Raw genomic sequence first — 26213 nt, forward strand, 5'->3', positions numbered from 1 at the left:
CTCTCTGTGCTTTACAATGCTTCCCTATGCTTTACCAGACCTCTCTGTGCTTTACAATGCTTCCCTATGCTTTACCAGACCTCTCTGTGCTTTACAATGCTTTCCTATGCTTTACCAGACCTCTCTGTGCTTTACAATGCTTCCCTATGCTTTACCAGACCTCTCTGTGCTTTACAATGCTTCCCTATGCTTTAGCAGACCTCTCTGTGCTTTACAATGCATCCCTATGCTTTACCAGACCTCTCTGTGCTTTACAATGCTTCCCTATGCTTTACCACACCTCTCTGTGCTTTACAATGCTTCCCTATGCTTTACCAGACCTCTCTGTGCTTTACAGTGCTTCCCTATGCTTTACCAGACCTCTCTGTGCTTTACAGTGCTTCCCTATGCTTTACCATACCTCTCTGTGCTTCATTACGCTTTGCTGTGCTTTTACAATAGAGAAGTGTAATGCAGGCTGCGACATGCACTGAAAAGGATTCCAGATTGAATCAGATATTCAGCTGGGACTGCAGGGGTGAGATGTGTTGGCTCCCCTGACAGTTATATCCTTATTTGGAAATCACACCGCTGTCTGGCCCCGCTTAGGCAATTCCACCGCTTTCTCTTTGAAAATGGCATAAAAAAGAAACAAGAGGCAAACACGGGCTCGCTCGCAGGAGTGAACCCACATTGCTGACTGCATCCAACAGACACACATCAGCCAAGAAGTATCCAACTGCTGTATTATTAGTGAAAAACACCGAACCAGCACGCGGTGCATGGAAGCCACTCTGTGATACCTACAGGGTACCGTTTCAGTCCCCCGTGCATTTCCCGTGCTTGCTGTATGTTTTGTATTTCTGCTGTGTCAGTTGCAATGGTTTACCAGTGATGCGATTTCATTAGATTCCGTGCTGGCCCCTTCAGACTCCTCAGAGGACGATGCATGGTAATCAGATCCGCATCATTACTGTCTTCAGTTTCTGACACGTCCTCTTCCACTCCTCTGTCTCTCTCCAGCTCTGATAGCATTGCTTTGTCTGATAACCCCTTGCAACCTCTTTATCAGAGAGATGCTGTTACTGGCAGAGAAAACTGTGCCTTGTAGAGATTTATATTGACCTTGTTAATAAACATCTCTCCAGACAGGTGCAGCCATAACCAGACATAATAATAATAATAATAATAATAATAATAATAATAATAATAATAATAATAATAATAATAATAATAATAGCAGCAGCAGCACAAAAGACACAAGAACAATACCATATAAGGTGAACTAGAAAGAAAGTCGGAATTCTAAACTGGAACTTGAAGCAGATGCTAAAAAAAACATGCAAACAAACATTCGCCGGTGACGTCTCGCTTTGTAGCTAGCGCGCTGGTGCCATCTGGTGGCCAGAAATCATTTTTTAATTTTTTTTTTTTTTTTATTATTATTATTTAGTATCGGCTGATAAAAAAGAAAAAAAAAGTGTGCAGGAAGGGGGCGTTTCTCAGACTGTCGAATCAGAAAGACTTCCTGTTGTGTGTGCTGTTCTGTAAATGCTGCCGGGTAGTTTAGGGCGATTTAAAACAGTTTGTAGATTAATTTAAATACACTTTAAAAAAGGGAGACTTCTGTATAAAACTGCACGCAAAGCGAGTTGTGTCGCCTACCTGAAGTTTAATACAATTAACACAGGTACAGTGATTCTGTTGTGTTCTTATTAATTATAATGATCTCTGTGTTTCTGGCAGGTGTGCTCTGTACACAACACTTACACATGTATTCATATTGGGAGTCTGGGGTTAGACTTTTTCATAGGAATTCATTTTACATTTTACAAGGGTTGCCACCCTAAATACACATTTAATAACATTCGCTTCGCAAAGGTGAATTCCAAATACACCAGTCTACCAATAAGAAACGATGCTTCACCTATTTTTGAATATTATAATATTTGCAGTTTAACGTCAATTGCTGTATCGGTAAAATTCTAAATGCGTCGAAGTGTGTCTGTATTTTAGTTTAACCTTTTCATTCAATATTGACAGTAGCTTTGGACGCATAATAAATAAATTCTTTTTCCATTGCTTCATATTGGGGGGGGGGGGGGGACGCGACAGCATCCTCAGCTGAAGTCATCACGCATTTACGTCTTCCACATGTCCCCCCATTTAAAGATTTTTTTATCCGTCCCTGTGTGAGGTCGTAGTGAGTGAAAAGGTTACGCAAAACCCTCGGAAACATTCGCGGCATGTCTGTGCTTCAGATGATCACGGTTTGTTTCTGCTGTAGTTGCTGGATAGTTAGAATATTAAATATCAAACTCTGATGTACTGGGTTTGTGTTCCCAGTTCCCCGCAGTGCTGATATGAAGGCTGTGTTTGTGGTGCTGTACCTCTCTCTCTCTCTCTCTCTCTCTCTCTCTCTCTCTCTCTCTCTCTCTCTCTCTCTCTCTCTCTCTCTCTCTCTCTCTCTCTCTCTCTCTCTCTCTCTCTCTCTCTCTCTCCCAGTCTCTGATGTACTGGGTTTGTGTTCCCAGTTCCCCGCAGTGCTGATATGAAGGCTGTATTTGTGGTGCTGTACCTCTCTCTCTCTCTCTCTCTCTCTCTCTCTCTCTCCCAGTCTCTGATGTACTGGGTTTGTGTTCCCAGTTCCCCGCAGTGCTGATATGAAGGCTGTATTTGTGGTGCTGTACCTCTCTCTCTCTCTGGCTGTCCTGTTGGTCGACGCCACGCTGTCCAAGACCGACGCCAAGAAAGCCGCCGCCAAAAACCAGGAAAAAGAGGTGAGACCGTCCCCAACCCCTGGAGAGAGGATCTAGTGGTGCTGAACTCAGACAGATAGGTACTGTAGATTGATAGGCAGGCAGGCAGGCAGACCACTAGCCCTCTGACCCGCCTCCCCTCCCCCAGACCCAGCTCTCAGACCGGCTGGCTCAGGACCGTGGCTTGGTGATCACAGACCCTAAAGCGAAGGACATCGTCAAGGAGCATGGGCGCTACTGCGGGGACAAGGTGCGGGAGAGACAGCTCAGCGGAGCCGTGCTGGGGTACATCACTCCGGTGAGTACAGAGAGGGGGCATTGTGGGTACAGAGAGGGGGCAGTGTGGGTACAGAGAGGGGGCAATGTGGGTACAGAGAGGGGGCAGTGTGGGTATATCACTCCAGTGAGGTTCTGCTCAGTAAAGTGCTCACTGTTTTACAGCAGGTACAGTAGTTTGAAATGAGCTGGCACTGTCTCTCTCTCTCTCTCCCCTGGTTACAGTGGAACTCTCATGGTTACGATGTCGCCAAGGTGTTTGGGCCCAAGTTCACGGCGGTGTCTCCGGTGTGGCTACAGATCCGGCGCCGTGGCCCAGAGTCATTCCACGTGACTGGACTCCACGACGTGGACCAGGGTACAGGGAGGGGTTAAGATTGCTTGCCTCCTGATCATTTCAATATTAATAATACTAGACTTCATTGAGGTCTGAACCCCAGGACTGGGTGCAGCAGCGGCAGCAGCAGGGCTAGTGTGAGTTTCTATCCCTGCTCAAACTCCTTTTCAACAACAGACTTCATTTTTTTATTTTTTTAACAGGCTGGATAAAAGCTGTAAGGAAAAGTTCCAAAAATATTCAGATTGGTGAGTAATAATGACACTAATGATAAGACTTTAGAAGACTTTATAATACAAATTCATTATTCATTAGCGCCATATTGCTCAGTTTCCACTCCTGTTATGTTTTGTTTCTCCCAATAATATTGAATGACTTCTCCCAGGCTGGGGTCACAAACTCATAAACAGAAAATAAGAGCTTTGAGACGTTTATTATTTTTAGAGCTGATCTCGTCTACAAACAGAACGACTCGGGTCAATATGACTCAAGGTATTCATCTGTGTAGCTTTGTATGCACGAGGACAATACAATGCTTTCAATTAGTCTTGTATTGTTATTATTATGTGTGGTTATGGCTGCACCTGTCTGGAGAGATGTTTATTAACAAGGTCAATACAAATCTCTACAAGGCAGAGGTTACTAGAGGCTCGTTTTCTCTGCCAGTAACAGCATCTCTGTGATAAACAGGTGCAGGTCTGTGGAATACACACACTGGTGACTCTGTATTTCCACACACTTTGTCACTGTGAGAGTTTCCATTCATTTCTGATACTGAACACGAACGAGCAAAAGCTATGCTGAAGACCAACACGATGGTATCAGTTCAAGGCTGTTTCAGTGTGTTTGAAATTGCACCGGGTCAATACGACCTGAACATAACAGACGTGCCTAAACTCTGAGCTTGATAGGAAGGGCTTCGGATAACTATTTCACAGCTGTCTTTAACTGCGTGGGTGGGCTCTGTCGCCGCAGTGCCACGCTTGCTGTTTGACGGCTGGACTCTGCAGGACTTCGAGAGCGTATTCGAGAGCGAGGACGAGATCGAGGAGCTGGGCAAAGAGGTGGTGGAGGGGGCCAAGGTACCAGCGTAGTCTTCAAAACGGTGGTCTGTGGCTTTGTGGTGTTTCAGCTTTCAGCCTGTAGGTGGTAGTATTGTCAAGCAAATGCACAATGGCAATCTGTTTGTCATTTGTATAAAACTGCAGCCCAGTGCTTTCTTTAACCACTGAGCTCCTCAAACCCCCTGCCTTCCACACTGCAGCCCAGCGCTTTCTTTATCTAACCATTGAGCTCCTCAAACCCACTGCCTTCCACACTGCAGCCCAGCGCTTTCTTTATCTAACCACTGAGCTCTTCAAACCACTGCCTTCCACACTGCAGCCCAGCGCTTTCTTTATCTAACCACTGAGCTCCTCAAACCCGCTGCCTTCCACACTGCAGCCCAGCGCTTTCTTTATCTAACCACTGAGCTCCTCAAACCCCCTGCCTTCCACACTGCAGCCCAGCGCTTTCTTTATCTAACCACTGAGCTCCTCAAACCCCCTGCCTTCCACACTGCAGCCCAGCGCTTTCTTTTTTCTTTTTCTCTAACCGCTGAGCTAATTCATTTGCATAAAGCGATTATTGTTTTTAAAGTGCCAGTAATTACTGTGATGAATGTTCCCCAGCCTAGAGAACGACAAGGGCGCAGTGCTGTGTTTTAATAGGAGGGGGTAATCTATCACCTAAAAAACAATTAGCCTGCTGGTCTGGCTTGGGTCTCGCCAGACATTTGTTTCTGTGCCTGACGCTGTATCTGGGGTGAAGGACATGAGGCAACACGAGGGGGTGACTGGCTTGCTCTGAGGAATTGCATCGTTTTACTTGTAAATAGCTTTGCAGAGAGAGTGAATGTGTGAGAGTGAGTGAGTGTGTGTGTGTGTTTGTGTGTGAGAGTTATTGAGTGTGTAGGTGAGAGTGTGTGTGTGTGAGAGTTTCTGCTTGTTCTCTGTATTAGCTCAGTCTGGTTGTTTCTTCTCACCTGGCTGGGTTACCTGTGTGTCTCTCTCCAGGCTGACAGGTTTGACGGCTTCGTCCTCGAGGTGTGGAGTCAGCTGGGAGGTCAAAAGCGGACGTGAGTATACCCTGAGATTCAGCATAGGGACGGAGGCTGTCGGTCTGTCTGTAGGTCTGTCTGTATGTCTCTGTGTCTGCCTGTCTGTCTGTATGTCTCTCTCTGTCTGTCTGTCTGTCTGCCTGTCTGTCTGTCTGTCTGCCTGCCTGTCTGTGTGTCTGTCTGTCTGTCTGTTTCTGTATGTCTCTGTATGTCTCTCTGTATGTCTCTGTATGTCTCTGTGTCTGCCTGTCTGTCTGTCTCTCCAGTTTCTCCCCTGCCTCACTCTGACTCCTCTCCCCCTGCAGGGAGCTGGTTCACCTGGTCACTCACCTGTGTGAAGCATTGCGGAGCGCCCGACTCGCCTGCATCCTGGTCATCCCCCCCGCCATCGCCCCCGGGTACGCACTGCACTGCACTGCCAGGGGCAGCACACAATTAGAACACTGGCAGGGAGGGAAAGAGTGCAAGTGTCTGCTTCATTTAATTAAGTGCTAGTGAGGCACAAGGTGTGTGTGCGTGTGCGTGTGTGTGTGTGTTTGCAAGAGAGAACAAGTGAGAGAATCAGGAGAGGAGGAGAGGGAGCTTCAGGAAAAGGAAGGGTAGGCGATACAGAATAAGAATTATGAGGGAGAGGGAGAGGGTTTATAGATTGGACGGCTCACTAATGCACTAATGGAGTTCTATACAAGGCTCTGCATCGGTCACGGCTTTACAAAGCACAGCTGTGCTGTACCGCTCTGCACTAATGGAGGGAGCGACTGCACTCCCCGAGACAAAAAGACACAGCTGGGGCAAGAAACTGCAACCACACCTTTCTTGTGTCTAAGCTTGTGAGTGTGTGTCGGTGTGTCTCAGTGTGTGTGTGTGCATGCATCACTGTGTGTCTTTCTGAACCTGTCTTGAAAAATGCCTTGTTTAAATTCCTGGCAGCCCCAAGTCATTCATTTGTTTTGAACACCCTGGATGCTGGAAAACAAAACAGCTAATAAAATGAAGCATGTCGGGGAAGGCTGGCCTGCTCTCCCAGCAGCACTGAGCTGCGCTGCCTTCTGCAGGCTCCCTTTCCTACGCCTTTGTTCTCTTGCAGGACCAACCAGCCCGGCATGTTTGGGAAGTCGGAGTTTGACCAGCTGGCTCACATTGTGGACGGATTCAGCCTCATGACCTACGACTTCTCCAGCCCAGGGAGGTGAGGAATCTGCATTAACTTTCAACTCTGTCTGTCTCTCTTTCTCTCTCTCCCCCCCCTCTAACCCCCTCCCTCCCTCTCTCTCCCCAGGCCTGGTCCCAGCTCCCCTGTTCCCTGGGTTCGATCTTGTGTGCAGCTGCTGGATCCCCAGTCCCAGTGGAGGAGTAAGATCCTTCTGGGGCTCAACTTCTATGGGATGGACTTCTCTGCAGCTGGGGGCGGGATGGAGCCAGTCTTGGGGCGCAGGTACAGTATGCACAGATCCGGGGGTACCCCCTGTCCGTTCAAACAGGCGGAGTGTATTCCAGGTACCTGGCCAGAGAGGCAGAGAGACTCGCACCCCAAGGGTTTTTATCAGTCTTCATTATATTTATTATATGTTTTAGAGATTTATGAGGATTAAATGTTCTGGAGGTCTGGCTAAAGTGTTTGAGAGAGAGAGAGAGAGAGATAGAGAGAGAGAGAGAGAGAGAGAGAGAGGATTGTTTAAACTGAGGAGAGGAGCGGAGCAGAGAGCTGACGCACGCACGGACGCACACACACTGACGCACTGACACGCACGCGCACACACTGACGCACTGACACGCACGCACACACACTGACGCACTGACACGCACGCACACACACTGACGCACTGACACGCACACGCACGCACACACACTGACGCACTGACACGCACGCACACACACTGACGCACACACACTCAAACACACACACATGCACGCACACACACTCAAACACACACGCATGCACGCACACACACTGACACGCACATACACACACACACACACACTCAAGTTCTTAAGATGCAGCACAGGTAAAAGGAGGAGGACGGAGTGAGCCAGTATTTTTTAATTGAAAGTAAATCCTTCTCTACAGGGAGCTGAGCAGTAAGGTTCCCCGACCTCCCCTCACTCATAGAAAATAACAACAAAAGCAATTTGTATGGAAAACAGTCGGAGGCTGAAAGCCACAAAGAAACCGGAGGAAGTGACTGAAACTAATTGGTCTAGTTAACAAGAGCAGAAGAATAAATCATTACCTTTACCAGCCATTAAACAAAAACATTCGCTGCTGTCGCCCGGCTGTGACAGCTAGTCCAACGTACAAGCTAATACGTCCAGCTGACCCTGTCTCTTCTATCAGTTAGCATGTCCAGCTGACCCTGTCTCGCTTATCAGTTAGCATGTCCAGCTGACCCTGTCTCGCTTATCAGTTAGCATGTCCAGCTGACCCTGTCTCTTCTATCAGTTAGCATGTCCAGTCGACCCTGTCTCGTCTATCAGTTAGCATGTCCAGTCGACCCTGTCTCGTCTATCAGTTACTATGTCCAGTCTACCCTGTCTCTTCTATCAGTTAATACGTCCATTTGACCCTGTCTCTTCTATCAGTTAGTATGTCCAGGTGACCCTGTCTCTTCTATCAGTTAGTATGTCCAGCTGACCCTGTCTCTCTTATCAGTTAGCATGTCCAGGTGACCCTGTCTCTTCTATCAGTTAGTATGTCCAGCTGACCCTGTCTCTTCTATCAGTTAGCATGTCCAGCTGACCCTGTCTCTTCTATCAGTTAGTATGTCCAGCTGACCCTGTCTCTCTTATCAGTTAGCATGTCCAGCTGACCCTGTCTCTTCTATCAGTTAGTATGTCCAGCTGACCCTGTCTCTTCTATCAGTTAGTATATCCAGTCTACCCTGTCTCTTCTATCAGTTAATACGTCCATTTGACGCTGTCTCTTGTTGGTAAAAGATTGTTTTTCTCGCGAGATCTGATTCCTGTCAAGTTATATCCATCTGCAAACATAAAAGGAAAGGGGCTAGACCTTAAAAACAAAAAACGATTACTCCCCTCTCGGGAGTTTGACAGCTTTCTTACTTATTGCCACTCCCGCCCTGCTGACTTCCGGGTGCCTCGTACTTGCCCTGGGCTGGCTAAGTGGGCGGGTTTTGTTTATTTATTTAAAGTGATTGATGACCCTTTCTGTCTTTGGGAGGTCGGAGCAGGTTTGCGTCGTGCTGAGGCTGGCGTGGCGGCGCGTGTCCTCGAGGCAGTCAGAGAGAGGAAAGCGCGTGGAGTGCAGATGCGCTTTACAGGCTGTTTATTATTTATTTCAAATTACTCTTTTTAAAAATCTTTCTCGCTGTACTAGATTTTTGCTTGCTGAGTACGACACATTTGAAGCCCACAGTAGCTCTCTGCTGGAGAGAAGTATAAACGGCTGGTCTAACACATTAACATGAACCCACTGCACCACCTAGCCCCCCAGATTGGAACCTAACCCTTTATATACTGACACACACACACACACTTTCTCAGAGTGAGCGAGGGGGTAGTCAGGCCAGCGTAGGCAGCTTTTCACTCTGGCGTTGATTATGAAAAGAACCAGGGAAATTGTGCTGAGGTCTGCAGCCTGTGTGAATGACTCCCTGACCAGCGAAGCAGAATCTTTCTCTCCTCCTCTCCTCCTCTCCACTCTCCACCTCTCCTCGTCTCCTCCTTTCCACCTCTCCTCCCTCCAGCTCTCCACTCCTCCTCTCCACCTCTCCTCCTCTCCACTCTCCACCTCTCCTCCCTCCAGCTCTCCACTCTCCTCCTCTCCACCTCTCCTCCTCTCCACTCTCCTCTCCTCCTCTCCACTCTCCTCTCCACTCTCCACCTCTCCTCCCTCCAGCTCTCCACTCTCCACCTCTCCACTCTCCACCTCTCCTCCCTCCAGCTCTCCACTCTCCTCCTCTCCACCTCTCTTCCTCTCCACTCTCTTCTCCACCTCTCCTCCTCTCCACTCTCCACCTCTCCTCCCTCCAGCTCTCCACTCTCCTCCTCTCCACTCCACCTCTCCACCTCTCCTCCTCTCCACTCTCCACCTCTCCTCCTCTCCACTCTCCACCTCTCCTCCCTCCAGCTCTCCACTCTCCACCTCTCCTCCCTCCAGCTCTCCACTCTCCACCTCTCCTTCCTCCAACTCTCCACTCTCCTCCTCTCCACTCTCCACCTCTCCTCCTCTCCACCTCTCCTCCTCTCCTCCCTCCAGCTCTCCACTCTCCTCCTCTCCACCTCTCCTCCTCTCCACCTCTCCTCCTCTCTTCCTCTCCACTCTCCACTCTCCATTGGTAAGTCCTCTTTGGAAAGCACTGGTGTTTCAGCTCCCTGCCGATTCCTCTGGCGCTGGCATGAGGTATGCGCTGCCTGTCTCTGCTAATTGCTTCTGTGTTGAGGAGACATGGCGTGTCATCTAGGCTGTTAGCAGGTGGTGCTTGCCACGGCTGCCCTTGCACCTCTGCTTAATGGAGCTCAGTTACTCAAACCTGCAGGGGCTGTGTGCCTGTCTGCCTGTCTCTGTGATTTACAGTGGCAGAGCTGCAGCAGTCTAACTCGTCGCTCTCCCCTCCCACACACTGCGTGAGCCCGTGCTGTTCACAGCGCAGCTGGGGTTTCTGATTTTAGCTGTTAAGGTATAAGCTGTTTTGATAATATGTGCAAACCACAATCAAACCGTCTTAAAACTGGCTCCCGACCACAAACTGCTGCTAAAAGTGAACTATACTTTTGGTACTGCGTCACGGGACTCTTACGAACTCACCTGTGAAGGGGGGCCAGCTCCTGTTCATTGGTGGAAGTAGGGCATTTCCACTCCCTCTAGGTGGAGTTCCACTCCCAGTGGGCTGGCGTTTGCTAAGTATATTGATGCTCGTAACGGGCATCATGCTATTGCTGTTGTGTCCTGTGCTACTTTTTGATTTGAATAAAACTCTCTTGGTTGAGCTCACCTGAAGACAATGCCTGACTATTTTTGGAGAAGGAAGCGAACCTTACAACTGAAATCGTGGCTGGAAGACTGCCCCACATTCATTTGGGTCAATTAGACGATCAGTTAATTTGATTGTTTGTTTACCGCACTGTTTGCATTATTCCTGGTCGTTAATCAGTCACCCCTGAAACTTGCTTTGGAAAGGTCTCGACAGAAAGTGAAATCGACACTAGTTTAATTAGTGCGTAAATCGCGTCTGTTAAATTAATCTTCATTGATACTGGCATTTAATATTATTACTGCCTGAGTAGTGTTTGGTTTCACTCTACTAGAATTTTTTTTTTTTAAGTTTCAAGTCATTATTAAGTAAAATGTACTTTGAATAGAACTTGGTGCCTGTGATCAAGTGGCAAAGTATCTCATCTGTGAACTAGAAACCATTTGCTCGGAGAACTAGGAGCTAATGGGTCTCGCTGAGGGAGAGAGAGAGAAACAGCACTTGATTGCAGGGTGAATGGCGTTTCTTTATTAATAATGCTGTTCCAGCGCTCTGGGAATTGCACAGACAGTTTAGTTTATTGCCTGTAAATTACAGACTGGTGTATGCCAGCTTGCTTCCAGGCGCTGCTTCATCTCTTTGCAGTTCAAGCACACTGGGGTCCCCAGGGGCTGAGTGTGGCCCTGCCCGAGCTGTGTCGATAGCAGCACTGCCGATGTGCAGGGCACTGCCTTCCTCGAATGGACAGGGCAGCGAGCAGCAGGACTAAAAAAAATTATAAAAAACGTTTCCGGTTTCAAAAGCACTGAATCTGAAATAATGGGAAGCATCTTCTTCTCTCGCTCTCTCCCTCTCCCTCTCCTCCCCTCCCTCCTCCAGGTATGTGGAGATCCTGAAGGACCACAAGCCCAGGCTGCATTGGGATGAGCAGGCATCCGAACACTACTTTGAGTACAAGAAGTGAGTCACTCCGATGAAACCACTGTCTCTGACACTCACACTTGCACTCGCACTCATGAATTCATTTTCTTTCTTGTTTTTCCAGGAGTAGTGGTGGGAAGCATGTGGTGTTCTACCCCTCCCTGAAGGTAAGACAGCTTGTGCTGATTGGAAACCCAGCGTGTTCCAGAAGGACGGGTCTGTGGGTCTCTGTGTCACTCTGTGTGTCACTCTGGGTCTCGCTCTGTGTGTCGCTCTGGGTCTCGCTCTGTGTGTCGCTCTGGGTCTTGCTCTGTGTGTCGCTCTGGGTCTCGCTCTGTGTGTCACTCTGGGTCTCGCTCTGTCACTCTGGGTCTTGCTCTGTGTGTCACTCTGGGTCTCGCTCTGTGTGTCACTCTGGGTCTCACTCTGTGTCACTCTGGGTCTCTTGTCTCACTCTGTGTGTCACTCTGTATGTCAATCTTTGTTTCACTCTGGGTCTCTTGTCTCACTGTGTGTCACTCTGGGTCTTGATTTGGGTGTCACTCTGGGTCTCACTCTTGTCTCAGTCTGTGTGTCACTCTGTGTCTCACTCTGGGTCTCACTCTTGTCTCAGTCTGTGCAGGTGCGTTTGGAGCTGGCTGTGGAGCTGGGCACGGGGGTGTCAGTGTGGGAGCTGGGGCAGGGGCTGGACTATTTCTACGATCTGTTCTGAGGAGCCGTGGGAAGGAAGGGGATCGGGACTCTGTAGCCTCAACCACTGCTCACACTGCACTGACCAACGGATTTATACACACGTGCATGCAACATTTAACAAACACTGGTGTGAATTGCGAAGATACTGAAAGAAACGGAATAAACTCAGCGACAAGTGTTTCGACTAGAAGTCTTTCTCAGTTTCCTCAACGCCGAAGATATTGAGAAAGGTTTCTAGTCGAGGTGTTTGTCCTTTAACTCCAGTCTGTTTTAGCATTTGTAAATTCAGCACTGTTTGAGAGTTTAATGGTGGCGGAGGCTGTAATACCCCTTGATAAAACTGGAAGAAATCTTCAGCTCACAATTTTTTGAAAGAGTGTCTTTGTCTGTCTCAGATGGGTTGAATTCAGGAGTTAGTTTATCCAAATTACAAATCCATTGTTCTTTTGTATTTTATAATGCCCCCCCCTTAACTTTTGCTGATGTTACTCCCCCCCCCCCCCCGTCTTTGTTTTTGACACCCTGGGCTGGCTGGCTCTTCAGTGGGAGTCTTGGACTCTATGTCTGATACCTCACTGACACTGCCACTGGCTCATCTATCATTACAGGCACAATGTTTCCGGATGTTCATTTAGAAAATAATAAAATAGAAAATGGGGTTAGTGGTCAGAAAGGAGTTTGTTGAATTAGACGCCTGCTCCGACCAGCCAGAACACTTGAGAGAGGAAAGTCTTACTTCTCTACAAGTGACTGACCAGTCCAGGGAGAAGACGGAGGTGTCCTGACCCTGCCACTGAGTCTGTCCTTCTTCGACCTGAGCACATCTCAATCCAAGAAGAGGAAGATGACGAAGACTCTACAGCTAGGGATCAGACGGGGACTCTTGTTCAAGCTGAGTGATGAGCTCCTTCGAGGAGATGTGAACGCGAGAGACTCGCGGAGCAGGGGTAAGAATATATGATGGATTATTATTGACTCGCATGTTGTCATCTCCCTTGTAAGAGCACAGCGCAGTGTAATAAATCACAGTGAAAGTACGGTAAAGCAGAGGTTTGCTTCTCTCTTAAGATATCCCTCAACATAAACACATACACACACACACACACACACAGACACGCGCGTTTGCTGTCTTCGTGAGGACATTGCAGGGTCTCCACAATATTAAAACTCTTGAGTCCTGGCAGCAACCTGAACTACAGGCAAGGTGAAGCACACAGTCACGCAGGCAGTGGGTCATAATGGTGATGGCTGTTGTCTACTAAGTTACTCCGTTATTTCAATAGACATAAGTATGTTACAATTGGTTTTGCAGTGCAGGCACGCCAGAGAGATTAATGTGCGTAGAAAAATGAAATGCAGCTCCTTTGAGATGATGATGATGATGATGATGATGATAATGATAATAATAATGAGCAGGGGCTGCATTGATAAGAAGGTAATTAAATGGGAAGGTAGCGCTCCCAGGGCGGGCTTTATCACCAGATAGCGCCCCTCTGAAGGAGGAGATGGAGGGAAAGAGGTGGAGAGGAGGGAAAGAGGTGGAGAGGAGGGAAAGGTGGAGGAGAGGAAAAAGGAGGGAAAGAAGTGGAGGAGAGGGATAGAGGTGGAGGGGAGGGAAAGAGGTGGAGAGGAAGAAGGAGATGGAGAGGAGATGGAGGGAAAGAAAGAGGGAGGAGAGGGAAGAGGAGGGAAAGAAGTGGCGACAAGGGAAAGAGGTGGAGGGGAGGGAAAGGGAGCCTCTCTTTTCCTCTTCCCCCACCCTCGCTCTTGTCCTGGAAAACATTTAAAAAAAAAAATCTTCTCTGTTCTGAACTTTAAAATTGTGCGCAGCAGTAAAGCATGCTTAGATTAATCTCAGTGTGTTTTTACAAACTGGAAAAGAAGCGAGACCGAGGCCACATCACAGGTAGAAATGACAGCTTTGTTTCTTTATTTCATTGAGATATATTTATGTGTGTGTGTAGTTAATAGTTAAGACCTGAAACAGCAGTTGTACAGAACACACACGTACTAGGATGTCAGCCACGTAAGAAACAAAATATTAACCAGCTCCTGCCCCACGGGAGCGCCAGAGCCAATGCGACCCTCCCTTTGGAGTCCCCAGCGCAGACCAGACTACATCATGCAGCCAGGACTCGAACCCGCGCTGTATGACTTCCCCTGCGCACCACGTGGCTGTGCTTCTACAGGGTGAGCCACTCGGGACCCCAGTGCTACTGAGGGTTTCATCGTTATGGGAGACTCTAGTTCTGATTCCCTTCCCATTCATTTAAAGAAATGTGTTGTTTTTTTTTTTTTGCAGCAAAGTGTTTTACATTGTAAAGGAGTGGCAGGCCATTTTTGCTTAGTTGAATACATGTGTGTTAAATGGGTGTCCTTGTGGATGTATGCCCCACCCTACTCATCCTCTCCTCACCCCTCCTTTCTGATTTAGTCCTGGATATTTAGATATATTTGTGTATATATTTCTATATTTCTGTGTGTGGGTGTATATATAGATATAGATAGATAGATATAAAAATATTTATGTGTGTGTGTGTATATATTTCCATGTATATATATGTATTTTTTTTTTATCTTCCAATAATTTTTTTTTGACAGTAAGATTAAAAAGAGGCTTTTTTTTTTAAATAGTAATATTAATAAATCAACAGGTCTTCTTTTTTTTATATATACAACTACCCCCTCGGAGCGCAGGGTCCCCGAGGGTCTCCCCTGGTAAAGGTGAAACTCGGTGAACCGTTTAGAGCCCTGCCAACCCAACACTCCTCCCTCCCTCCTCCTCCTCATCATCATCATCAACAGGATTTCTTTTTTTGTTTTATCTTATTTTTTTTAAATAATAAAAAAATACAAAATAAAAAAAACTAAATTATAATATTCTCCCCCCCGCCCAAAAAAGTGATTATATTATATAATATTTTAATGGTGCACAAAAAAGTCTGGATCACCCTAATAAATATTTAAAGGGTTAATTGTCAATCGATTGAAGCGGTTGGAATCCTTGGCAATAGGACCGCCCCCCTGTGTGGGCAGGGCCAGCTCAAGCATGTGACTCCATAGGTCCTCGGGTGGTGGTGGTGATGATGATGGTGATGATGATGATGATTAAAGTCCGTCGGAAATTGAAAAAGTGAACGAAACAAAAAGTAGTATTTAAAATTAATAATACTAAAAAAATAACACAACAATGAAGACAGCAACGACAAGACCGAAAAAAAATAACAATACAGTCTGTATCCCAGAATGCAATGCGTCCCGGGAACTCTAGGCGTAAAAGGTGTCTGTTTTCAGCACCTGGCAATACATCGTCATGGCAAAGGCCAGACCCAGCACCTGAGAGAGAGAGAGAGAGAGAGAGTGAGTCTGTGTTAGTGTGTGTTGTTGTTGGAGATGAGGCTCTGTGTTAGTGTGTGTTGCTGCTGGAGATGAGGCTCTGTGTTAGTGTGTGTTGCTGCTGGAGATGAGGCTCTGTGTTAGTGTGTGTTGCTGTCGGCAGTGTCTCTGTGTTGGTGTGTGTTGCTGTTGGAGATGAGGCTCTGTGTTAGTGTGTGTTGCTGTCGGGGATGAGGCTCTGTGTTAGTGTGTGTTGCTGTCGGCAGTGTCTCTGTGTTGGTGTGTGTTGCTGTTGGAGATGAGGCTCTGTGTTAGTGTGTGTTGCTGTCGGCAGTGTCTCTGTGTTGGTGTGTGTTGCTGTCGGGGATGAGGTTCTGTCCTGACCTGTATCAGTGCAATGCACAGCCCGAAGATCCACACTGCCAGCAGGTTCTCCTGGAGCCAGATCTTCACTCGCTCATAGCAGGGCTGGGGAGACACGAGCAGGGCTCAGTATTGTGCACACACTCCACTCGCACACACAGGGGTCAGTATTGTGCACTCACACTCACTCTCAGTGTACAGTACTCAGTGTTCACTCGCGCTCAGTGTACAGTACTCAGTGTGCACTCACGCTCAGTGTACAGTACTCATTGTGCACTCACACTCAGTGTACAGTACTCAGTGTACACTCACGCTCAGTGTACAGTAGTCTACACTCACACTCACTCAGTGTACAGTACTCAGTGTGCACTCACACTCACTCTCAGTGTACAGTACTCAGTGTTCACTCACTCTCAGTGTACAGTACTCAGTGTTCACTCACACTCAGTGTACAGTAGTCAGTGTACACTCACGCTCAGTGTACAGTAGTCAGTGTACACTCACACTCACTCTCAGTGTACAGTACTCAGTGTACACTCACTCTCAGTGTACAGTACTCGGTGTGCACTCACTCTCAGTGTACAATACTCAGTGTGCACTCACAGCTTTCCACCAGGTGCCAGGCGAGTGCAGACCACATCTCTGGCTGTACTCCAGGCAGCAGGAGTCGGGTACCTGCGTGGTGTTGTACACCTCAAACCAGTCCGTGTAGTTGGAGACCCCGCAGCACCGGAACTGAAACACAGAGAGAGAGTCGCTACAGAGGGGACAGTACTACTGGCTTCCCATTGGTGTATCAGGGCTGTTGTGTGTTTCATCCACATTAGAAGCAAAAGGCTGGTGGGGAGAGTTCGATTTTTCCACCTCATTGATGTTGAAGGAGAAATCACTGCAGATTCAGTGCTGGCATCTTCAGACTCCTCAGAGGACGATGCATGGTAATCAGGATCTGCATCATTACTATCTTCAGTTTCTGACACATCCTCTTCCACTCCACTGTCTCTCTCCAGCTCTGATAGCATTGCTTTGTCTGATAACCCCTTGCAACCTCTTTGTCAGAGAGATGCTGTTACTGGCAGAGAAAACGAGCCTCTAGTAACCTCTGCCTTGTAGAGATTTGTATTGACCTTGTTAATAAACATCTCTCCAGACAGGTGCAGCCATAACCAGACATAATAATAATAATAACAATAACAATAATAATAATATTAATACAAGACTAAGTGAAAGCACTGTATTGTCCTCGTGCATACAAAGCTACACAGATGAATACCTTGAGTCACATTGACCCGAGTCGTTCTGTTTGTAGACGAGATCAGCTCTAAAAATAATAAACGTCTCAAAGCTCTTATTTTCTGTTTATAAGTTTGTGACCCCAGCCTAGGAGAAGTCATTCAATATTATGGGTGGGGAGGAGTAACATTTAAGTTAAATGGAAAGCAGTGTCGGGTCAAATAGACCCGAAACATAATAGGAGTGTTCAAGTCCGGGAATGAAGGAAAATAATGAATATGTTTAAACTATAAAACAACGATGAAGGCAGCCACAAGAAGAACGAAATAAAATTACAAACGAAGGGAAAGAACTAGGGAGATAGAGAAGGGGAGACAGAGAGGGAGGTAGGATAGAGACAGATCCCCCCCTGTCCTGTGTGGGTTCACATTTCCAGCAGGTCTGGGGATAGAGAGAGAGAGACACACAGACAGAGGGGGCTGGGGAGGAATCGATATGATATCTATTAGCTCCACAGGATCAGGGCTCAGGGGTGCACCTCACTGCAGCATGCCTCTCTCCAGCACTTCATCGATTTCCTTCTCCTTCTTGTGTTTCATTTCTCTGCAGCAGAAACTCGGAATCGCTCTTCATTATTTATATATATTAAAACAACGTAAAAAGAAAAACAGCGACGGTGTGCGGCTGAACTTTGATTCCAATACAGAAATGTAACTGTGTGCAGTCAACTGGGCTTGGTTATCAATCAATCAATCAATCAATCAATCTATTTTATATAGCGCCTTTCATAGTGTCATAGTGGACCACCATCACAACAGGGGGGCAAACCTTTTATCTCCAATACAGCATGTGCGCCTAATTTGCGCAGTTACGCAGCACCCGTGCAGTCCTCCAGGCCCGCTTCCCTCACCAGAGGGGGCGCTGTGGGATACCTACGTCGGTCTGGATGATGCTCCAGGCGTTGGTCAGCCCAATGTTCCCCTCGGTGTCGTACAGCCACAGCCCCTCCTTCAGGTCAGCCTGCGCATAGCGGTCGATCTGCAAGGATGCATTCAATCACGTGTTAGCATGACCGTGCAGTGTATCGCATCATCAGCATATCACATCAGCAGCATATCACATCATCAGTGTATTGCGTCATCAGCATACCGCATCATCAGCATATCACATCATCAGCTCCTGAACTCCTCACAGTCAAAGCAGCTGAACAGACTTCTCAAGATATAAGGCAGCACAGTCTCTGAGTCACTGCAATAGGGCAGCACTCCGAGTGATTGCAGCATGTATGTGAACTGCAAACCTAAGCAAGCAAAACCTGCTTAACATGAGAGACAGAGCATCCGGGAGCCGTGCGCTCGGGATGGAGCGGACTTGAGCCTTGATTATTAATCAGTGTTCTTTAGCTGTGATGCATTGAGAGAAGACCTCGCTCACCTCCCAGCCTCTCAGGCTATTAAACAATGTAAACAGCCCCCTCTGTGCAGCGTGGCGGCACTGGGATTGATAATAACCTGCCTTTACTCAGTCAAGCTGCGTTAGTCACCGGCGCGGCTGGCTCTGTGTTTAATGATCGCTGAGGTGCCAGAGGACCTCATCGACTGGAGAGCTGCTGTTCTAATGCTTCCTGTGAAATTGCTGCAGGATGCTAAAATATTGTCATGACCTGAACATGATTTAATAAAAAATGTCACGGGTCAGAGCTGGGGGATCTGAGAGCCAGCTGATTCATTACAGCACAGTCTAGTGTAGAGAACTCAGTGCTGTACTGGGGATCTGAGAGCCAGCTAATTCAATACAGTCTAGTATAGAGAACTCAGTGCTGTACTGGGGATCTGAGAGCCAGCTAATTCCATACAGTCTAGTCTAGAGAACTCAGTGCTGTACAGGGGATCTGAGAGCCAGCTAATTCAATACAGTCTAGTGTAGAGAACTCAGTGCTATACTGGGGATCTGAGAGCCAGCTAATTCAATACAGTCTAGTGTAGAGAACTTAGTGCTGTGCTGGGGATCTGAGAGCCAGCTAATTCAATACAGTTTATTGTAGAGAACTCAGCACTGTACTGGGTATCTGAGAGCCAGCTAATTCAATACAGTCTAGTATAGATAACTCAGCGCTGTACTGGGGATTTCAACATTGAAGACACTGAAGTTCTCATTAAAAAGTGTGTCACTGAATCTATCAAGTTTCTAAACTACATGAACCCAGAATGACATTAGTAACCCCAGCACTAATGTAACAATAACAACGACAGCAATGTGGATTGGTTTTCCGCAGGACAGGAAGTCACTTCTCGTTCCACACGTCTGACTGGGTTCTCTTCGCTGGCATCTCTCTCAGCTTTCACTTTCCTCCGCACTTTGCTTTCCTTTTCAGTGACAATGAAAGTGAGCAGGAGAATTAATTTATTGACTAGAGCTTATCCGAGCATTCCTGCCTTGTTCTTGAATTATTAAAGATGCTTCCTGCCTCTCCTGTGTCGATCGCATAGCTCTGCAGTGTTGTTCTCTTTCCTATAGATCTCTATATAGCTCTGCAGTGTTGAGAGTGGAGCTCTCTTTCCTATAGACCTCTATACAGCTCTGCAGTGTTGAGAGTGGAGCTCTCTTTCCTATAGACCTCTATACAGCTCTGCAGTGTTGAGAGTGGAGCTCTCTTTCCTATAGACCTCTATACAGCTCTGCAGTGTTGAGTTCTCTTTCCTATAGACCTCTATACAGCTCTGCAGTGTTGAGAGGGGAGCTCTCTTTCCTGTAGACCTATATACAGCTCTGCAGTGGAGTTCTCTATATACCTGAGAAGTAGTAGTTACACCTACCTCTTCCTTGTAGGCGAAGAAGAGACTCATCGATATGGTCTCCAGCAGGAGAACAATCAGGAGCAGGATGAAGAACTGAGAATAAGAGGTAGAAGAGGAGGGTGAGAGACAGGACGTGTATTCTCGTGAGGAAACTTGTCATTTTTAATATCCATTATTCTTTTACTTGAATTCATTGTAAAACTTCATGCTGCAATGCAAGTATTTTTATGAAGTAATTGTATTAAAATGAGGATATTATTCAACAAGCATTTGCTGTTGTGTCTACATTGGTATTGATATAATGTACAGTGGAACCTGAGGCTGCCTAGTTTGTCTTTCTGAGACCTGAGCAGACCTGGTTTTTGACCAGTGCATATTAAAATGAAAAAGTATCGGGAAAACTAAAAGAACAGAGCCTCGCAGGACGAAATAACAGCTCTATCCGAGAAATACGGAGGATAAAAACCAGCAAGCAAACAAACTTTCGCGTACAAATGTTCTTCGCACCCGTCAACGATCTCAAAGATTGTTAAAAACAGGCGTGCGATTCTCAGTGCCTGTGATCACAAGTCTGTTGCTATAGGAAAGCTGTACGGGAAAGTCAGAGGACTTGGAAGAGAACAGTTGTGTTGAATTCGTACTGTAGTCGTTTGGTTATTCGTGAAGTCATGTCAGCGTTGCTTATTCTCACAGTTTTAATGCGCTGGGATTAAGAGAGAGATATTCTGTAAATCGGATTTATTCTGTTCCAAATCAGTGCTGCTCTTACTGCACCTGCAATGCGATTTCAGGTTCAGTTAAGTAGAGATTAAAACCCTGTTCTCATAAACGTGCAGAGAAAGAGAGGAGGAGAGGGACTGGCGAGGAGAACGCGACTATCAGTTAGTTTACTGTACAGTGCCCTCATTTACTGTACAATTTGGCTTCAGCAGGGAAGAGTAAGTAATAGCTCAGTTGAGTTTTCAGCATGCATTTTAAAAGCTATTAAAACAGCCATTACGGTGATTAATGAAGCTCTCCAACTGAAGACTCGCTGGCTTTTTTATTTGTTCGGTTAGGTTTTTATATTTAAGAGCTCTCAGTTTCCCCAGATCTGTTATTGCATAAGCATGTAAACTCCATATTAAAGACAGTGAATCTTCGTTATCGCTCGCGCTGCCAAACACGGAAAAGCAATTTGCGCAACTGTTTGCTCTTGATTAGAACAGATTGAGGAAAGCGGCATCTACACCACACTCACACAGAATCCACCGAGACAGCCCTTAGAGCTGCATTCTCATCTACACACTCACACAGAATCCACCGAGACAGCCCTTAGAGCTGCATTCTCATCTACACACTCGCACAGAATCCACCGAGACAGCCCTTAGAGCTGCATTCTCATCTACACACTCGCACAGAATCCACCGAGACAGCCCTTAGAGCTGCATTCTCATCTACACACTCACACAGAATCCACCGAGACAGCCCTTAGAGCTGCATTCTCATCTACACACTCGCACAGAATCCACCGAGACAGCCCTTAGAGCTGCATTCTCATCTACACACTCGCACAGAATCCACCGAGACAGCCCTTAGAGCTGCATTCTCATCTACACACTCGCACAGAATCCACCGAGACAGCCCTTAGAGCTGCATTCTCATCTACACACTCGCACAGAAACCACCGAGACAGCCCTTAGAGCTGCATTCTCATCTACACACTCGCACAGAATCCACCGAGACAGCCCTTAGAGCTGCATTCTCATCTACACACTCGCACAGAATCCACCGAGACAGCCCTTAGAGCTGCATTCTCATCTACACACTCGCACAGAATCCACTGAGACAGCCCTTAGAGCTGGAGGGGGAGGGGGAGAGGGAGAGGGAGAAGAGGGGGAGAGAGAGAGGGAGGGAGGACAGTGAGAGGAACACATGAGCTGCCACTAAGGGAATCATGGGATAGCAGCTGGTTCAGCTCGTTTACGCTGGTTCTGTTCTAGGCGGTGCTGGGATGGGTCTGGACTCCACTCACACTCAGAAGCAGGCACTTGTTCTCCTTGATGGCTCCGATGCAGCCCAGGAACCCGATCACCATGACGACCGTCCCCGCGGCGATCAGCACGTTGGCGGCCGAGAGGGAGGGGAAGGAGGCGGAGAGAGTGGCGAAGTTCCCCTGAGTGACAGCCAACCAGATCCCTACACCCAGAATACCACAGCCTCCGAGCTGCAGAGAGAGAGAGAGAGAGAGAGAGACGGGTTAAAGAGAGGCGTGAAAGATCTCAGACACACTGAGTTTAAAAAGCAATCAGGTTTTCTTTAATTTCGGGCTCAACCTTGCCAAAGACAGTCAGTTACAGTTGAGAGACATAGGAGAGAGATAGGGGAAGAGAGATAGATGGGGCAGAGATAGAGGGGACAGAGAGAAAGAGATGGGGGCAGAGATAGGAGAGAGAGTTTTTTTTTCTGAGAGAACATCATGTCATTACATTTCATAGCTCTGCGTTCCAGCAGAAATCCTTCCAACGAGGATTTAAGAACAAGAGAAATACACGTAGAATAAAATCCCACAGATGGGTTTCACCGGGCTGGAGAAGGGGATGTGAAGAGTGTAGGTGACACTGAGATGAAGCTAATTGAGATCATTGAACCCATGAAAGGATTCAGCCCCATCTCAAAACAATCCCACCCCCCCTTCCCCGTTTACGAGTGAGATGGCTTTCAAGGCCTCCTTTTATGCGGCAGGCTTTCCCGTTCTAAAATTTGGGGGTGCATCGTGTGTGTGTATCTGTGTGAGAGAGTGAGATAGTTATATACACATCAGTTGAGTACCTCAGACACACTGAAACATACAGACACACTGAAAAACACACACACAGACACAGACACACAGACACACACACACACACACACACACAGACACACACACAGACACACACACACAGACACACACACACACACACACACACACACACAGACACACACACAGACACACACACACACACAGACACACACACAGACACACACACACAGACACACACACACACACACACACACACAGACACACACACACACACACTCACACACACACACAGACACACACACACACACACACACACAGACACACAGACACACACACACAGACACACACACACAGACACACAGACACACACACACAGACACACACACAGACACAGACACACAGACACACACACACAGACACACACACACACACACACACACACACACACACAGACACACACACACACACACACACAGACACACACACACACACACTCACACACACACACAGACACACACACACACACACACACAGACACACAGACACACACACACAGACACACACACAGACACAGACACACAGACACACACACACACACACACAGACACACACACACACACACACACACACACACACACACACACACACACAGACACACACACACACACACACTCACACACACACACAGACACACACACACACACACAGACACACACACACACACACACACAGACACACACACACACACACACACTCACACACACACACACACACACACACACACACACACACACACACACACAGACACACACACACACACACACACACACACACACACACACAGACACACACACACACACACACACACACACACACACACACTCAGTCTAGGCAGGTTATTCATTTCCCAGGCCCCCAGCCTCCAAACCATTTATTTCAAAGTTTTACACTTCCTGTCTCCTGTCGAGCTCTATCTGCGTTTCAGTCTGTGGCTCCTCCCGTGATCACCTGATCGATCGGAGACCTCTCTCTAGAATCACTGCCCTGGTACGGAGCGCCCAGTGATGCCAGCAGCCTCCCTTAACCAGCGCAGCTGCATAGCCAGTCAACCCGCGGCCGACCTCGAACTGGCTACCGCGATTTAAAAACAGCTCCTTCATTGAATACGTTTTTTATTTTGTTTTATCTAATAAGTTATCGAGCATCAGTGGCATTATGAAAGTCAGTCTGTGGTGTTCAAGGTGTATCTTAAGATCGTCATAAGAGATCTAACATGAAATACTGTACTACTATTATGGCTTCCGGTAGTCTTTTGCAATATCATTTTGTAGTTTCTTCAGCCCGTACCGTGCCAGTCTGTGTCCTCCACTCGTTATATCAGCCAGGGTCTTAATATTTAATGAGACAGATCCCATGTTATGGTTTCTTAATGAGGGGAGATTAGAGTTGTGAATATTTAACGCCAGGGAGTCCTCCTGTGTGATGCTGTATTATGATGGTTTGTGATCTGAGAGAGATGAGCAATCTTAAATTATAACTGGCCGTCCTTATAATCAAACACAAACCCTCACTCCATCTTCATCCTTACTTGTCTCTACCTCTCTTTTGCCCTATATCCCTCTCTTTCCTTTTCCATCTCACTCCTTCTTGCTCCCTCCTCTACCCCTCTAGCCCTCCTCCTCTTTACCCCTCTCCTCTTCCCCCTCTCTTCTTTCTCTCCCTCTTCCCCCTCCTCCTCTCTCCCATCTCCCCCGTGCTGTAGCTCCTCTCTTCTCCCTCTCCCCCTGTGCTGTAGCCCCTCTCTTCCCTCTCTCCCGTGCTGTAACTCCTCTCTTCTCCCTCTCTCCCCTGTGCTGTAGCTCCTCTCTTCCCTCTCCCCCTGTGCTGTAGCTCCTCTCTTCTCCCTCTCTCCCCCTGTGCTGTAGCTCCTCTCTCTTCCCTCTCTCCCCCGTGCTGTAGCTCCTCTCTTCCCTCTCTCCCCCGTGCTGTAGCTCCTCTCTTCTCCCTCTCTCCCCCGTGCTGTAGCTCCTCTCTTCTCCCTCTCTCCCCCCGTGCTGTAGCTCCTCTCTTCCTTCTCTCCCCCTGTGCTGTAGCTCCTCTCTCTTCCCTCTCTCCCCCGTGCTGTAGCTCCTCTCTTCCCTCTCTCCCCTGTGCTGTAGCTCCTCTCTTCCCTCTCTCCCCCTGTGCTGTAGCTCCTCTCTTCTCCCTCTCACCCCCCGTGCTGTAGCTCCTCTCTTCCCTCTCTCCCCCTGTGCTGTAGCTCCTCTCTTCTCCCTCTCACCCCCCGTGCTGTAGCTCCTCTCTTCCCTCTCTCCCCCTGTGCTGTAGCTCCTCTCTTCCCCCTCTCCCCCGTGCTGTAGCTCCTCTCTTCCCTCTCTCCCCTGTGCTGTAGCTCCTCTCTTCTCTCTCCCCCGTGCTGTAGCTCCTCTCTTCTCCCTCTCTCCCCCTGTGCTGTAGCTCCTCTCTTCCCTCTCTCCCCCCGTGCTGTAGCTCCTCTCTTCTCTCTCTCCCCCGTGCTGTAGCTCCTCTCTTCCCTCTCTCCCCCTGTGCTGTAGCTCCTCTCTTCTCCCTCTCTCCCCCGTACTGTAGCTCCTCTCTTCCCTCTCTCCCCCGTGCTGTAGCTCCTCTCTTCCCTCTCTCCCCCATGCTGTAGCTCCTCTCTTCTCCCTCTCTCCCCCCGTGCTGTAGCTCCTCTCTTCCCTCTCTCCCCCGTGCTGTAACTCCCCTCTCTTCTCCCTCTATTCCCTCTCTCCCGTGCTGTAGCTCCTCTCTCTTCCCTCTCTCCCCCTGTGCTGTAACTCACACATTAGCACTCACCTCACATCCCCTCCTTTTGCTTCCGAGCCAGATAATTAAAAATGAATCTGCACCAATAAAAACCTTACGCCGAGCAATTTAATAACAGCAGTGCGTGCTCCCGGCCACGGAGAGGTTACACAATTACACAGCGAACCCCGCGCTGAGCGACAGAGAGGAACAAATTACTCTGACCCCCAACGCAACCCTATGCTTTACCATACCTCTCTGTGCATTACAATGCTTCCCTATGCTTTACCATACCCCTCTGTGCTTTACAAGGCTTCCCTATGCTTTACCAGACCTCTCTGTGCATTACAATGCTTCCCTATGCTTTACCATACCCCTCTGTGCTTTACAATGCTTCCCTATGCTTTACCATACCTCTCTGTGCTTTACAATGCTTCCCTATGCTTTACCAGACCTCTCTGTGCTTTACAATGCTTCCCTATGCTTTGCCATACCTCTCTGTGCTTTACAATGCTTCCCTATGCTTTGCCATACCTCTCTGTGCTTTACAATGCTTCCCTATGCTTTACCAGACCTATCTGTGCTTTACAATGCTTCCCTATGCTTTACCATACCTCTCTGTGCTTTACAATGCTTCCCTATGCTTTACAATGCTTCAGGCTGCACAGTGTGAACAGTGTCTCAGATTTAAGTTCAGTTATAAAATGTGCGAATCAAGACACAAGGCAAGCCTGGAGTCATTTCTCTTAATGTAAGGGAAGGTACCAAGCCGGCAGTGACACGGGACATTCTCTCTTACACGGGGGAAACTTTAGTAAGGGAAACTGCAAGAGACTGTAAACGAAATTATAAAAATGATTCTATTAGTTTGATTAGCTGGAGCGGGTTGGATGCGGTGAATTAGTTTCATACAAATCAGCATATTTCACATTTCAACTGAA

The 26213-nt window shown here is 47.7% G+C and overlaps 2 protein-coding genes across 5 annotated transcripts in view; one reads left to right on the forward strand and one right to left on the reverse strand.

Moving 5' to 3' along the window:
• Positions 1–1490: 1490 nt before the first annotated feature.
• On the forward strand, positions 1491–12360 carry chid1 (chitinase domain containing 1). Its single transcript, XM_034057653.3, has 13 exons — positions 1491–1669; positions 2626–2759; positions 2887–3036; positions 3240–3372; positions 3555–3599; positions 4327–4433; positions 5406–5467; positions 5755–5847; positions 6537–6638; positions 6729–6884; positions 11260–11340; positions 11426–11468; positions 11915–12360. Exons 2-13 carry the CDS (start codon positions 2643–2645, stop codon positions 12011–12013), a joined length of 1188 nt encoding a protein of 395 aa, XP_033913544.1. The 5' UTR covers positions 1491–1669; positions 2626–2642; the 3' UTR covers positions 12014–12360.
• A 1536-nt stretch (positions 12361–13896) lies between these two features.
• tspan4a (tetraspanin 4a) overlaps positions 13897–26213 on the reverse strand; it is a 54983-nt gene continuing 42666 nt past the window's right edge. For all 4 annotated transcript variants that reach the window (XM_059003074.1, XM_034057655.3, XM_034057656.3 and 1 more), the window contains 6 exons: positions 21739–21930; positions 19743–19817; positions 17863–17964; positions 16297–16428; positions 15715–15798; positions 13897–15330 (listed from right to left, as the gene is read on the reverse strand). In XM_059003074.1, the coding sequence (XP_058859057.1) occupies positions 15262–15330; positions 15715–15798; positions 16297–16428; positions 17863–17964; positions 19743–19817; positions 21739–21930 (654 nt within the window). In that variant the 3' untranslated portion in view covers positions 13897–15261. The remainder of the gene's footprint in view (positions 15331–15714; positions 15799–16296; positions 16429–17862; positions 17965–19742; positions 19818–21738; positions 21931–26213) is intronic.

This window comes from Acipenser ruthenus, chromosome 28 (genome assembly GCF_902713425.1).
Source record: "Acipenser ruthenus chromosome 28, fAciRut3.2 maternal haplotype, whole genome shotgun sequence".
NCBI lineage: Eukaryota > Metazoa > Chordata > Actinopteri > Acipenseriformes > Acipenseridae > Acipenser > Acipenser ruthenus.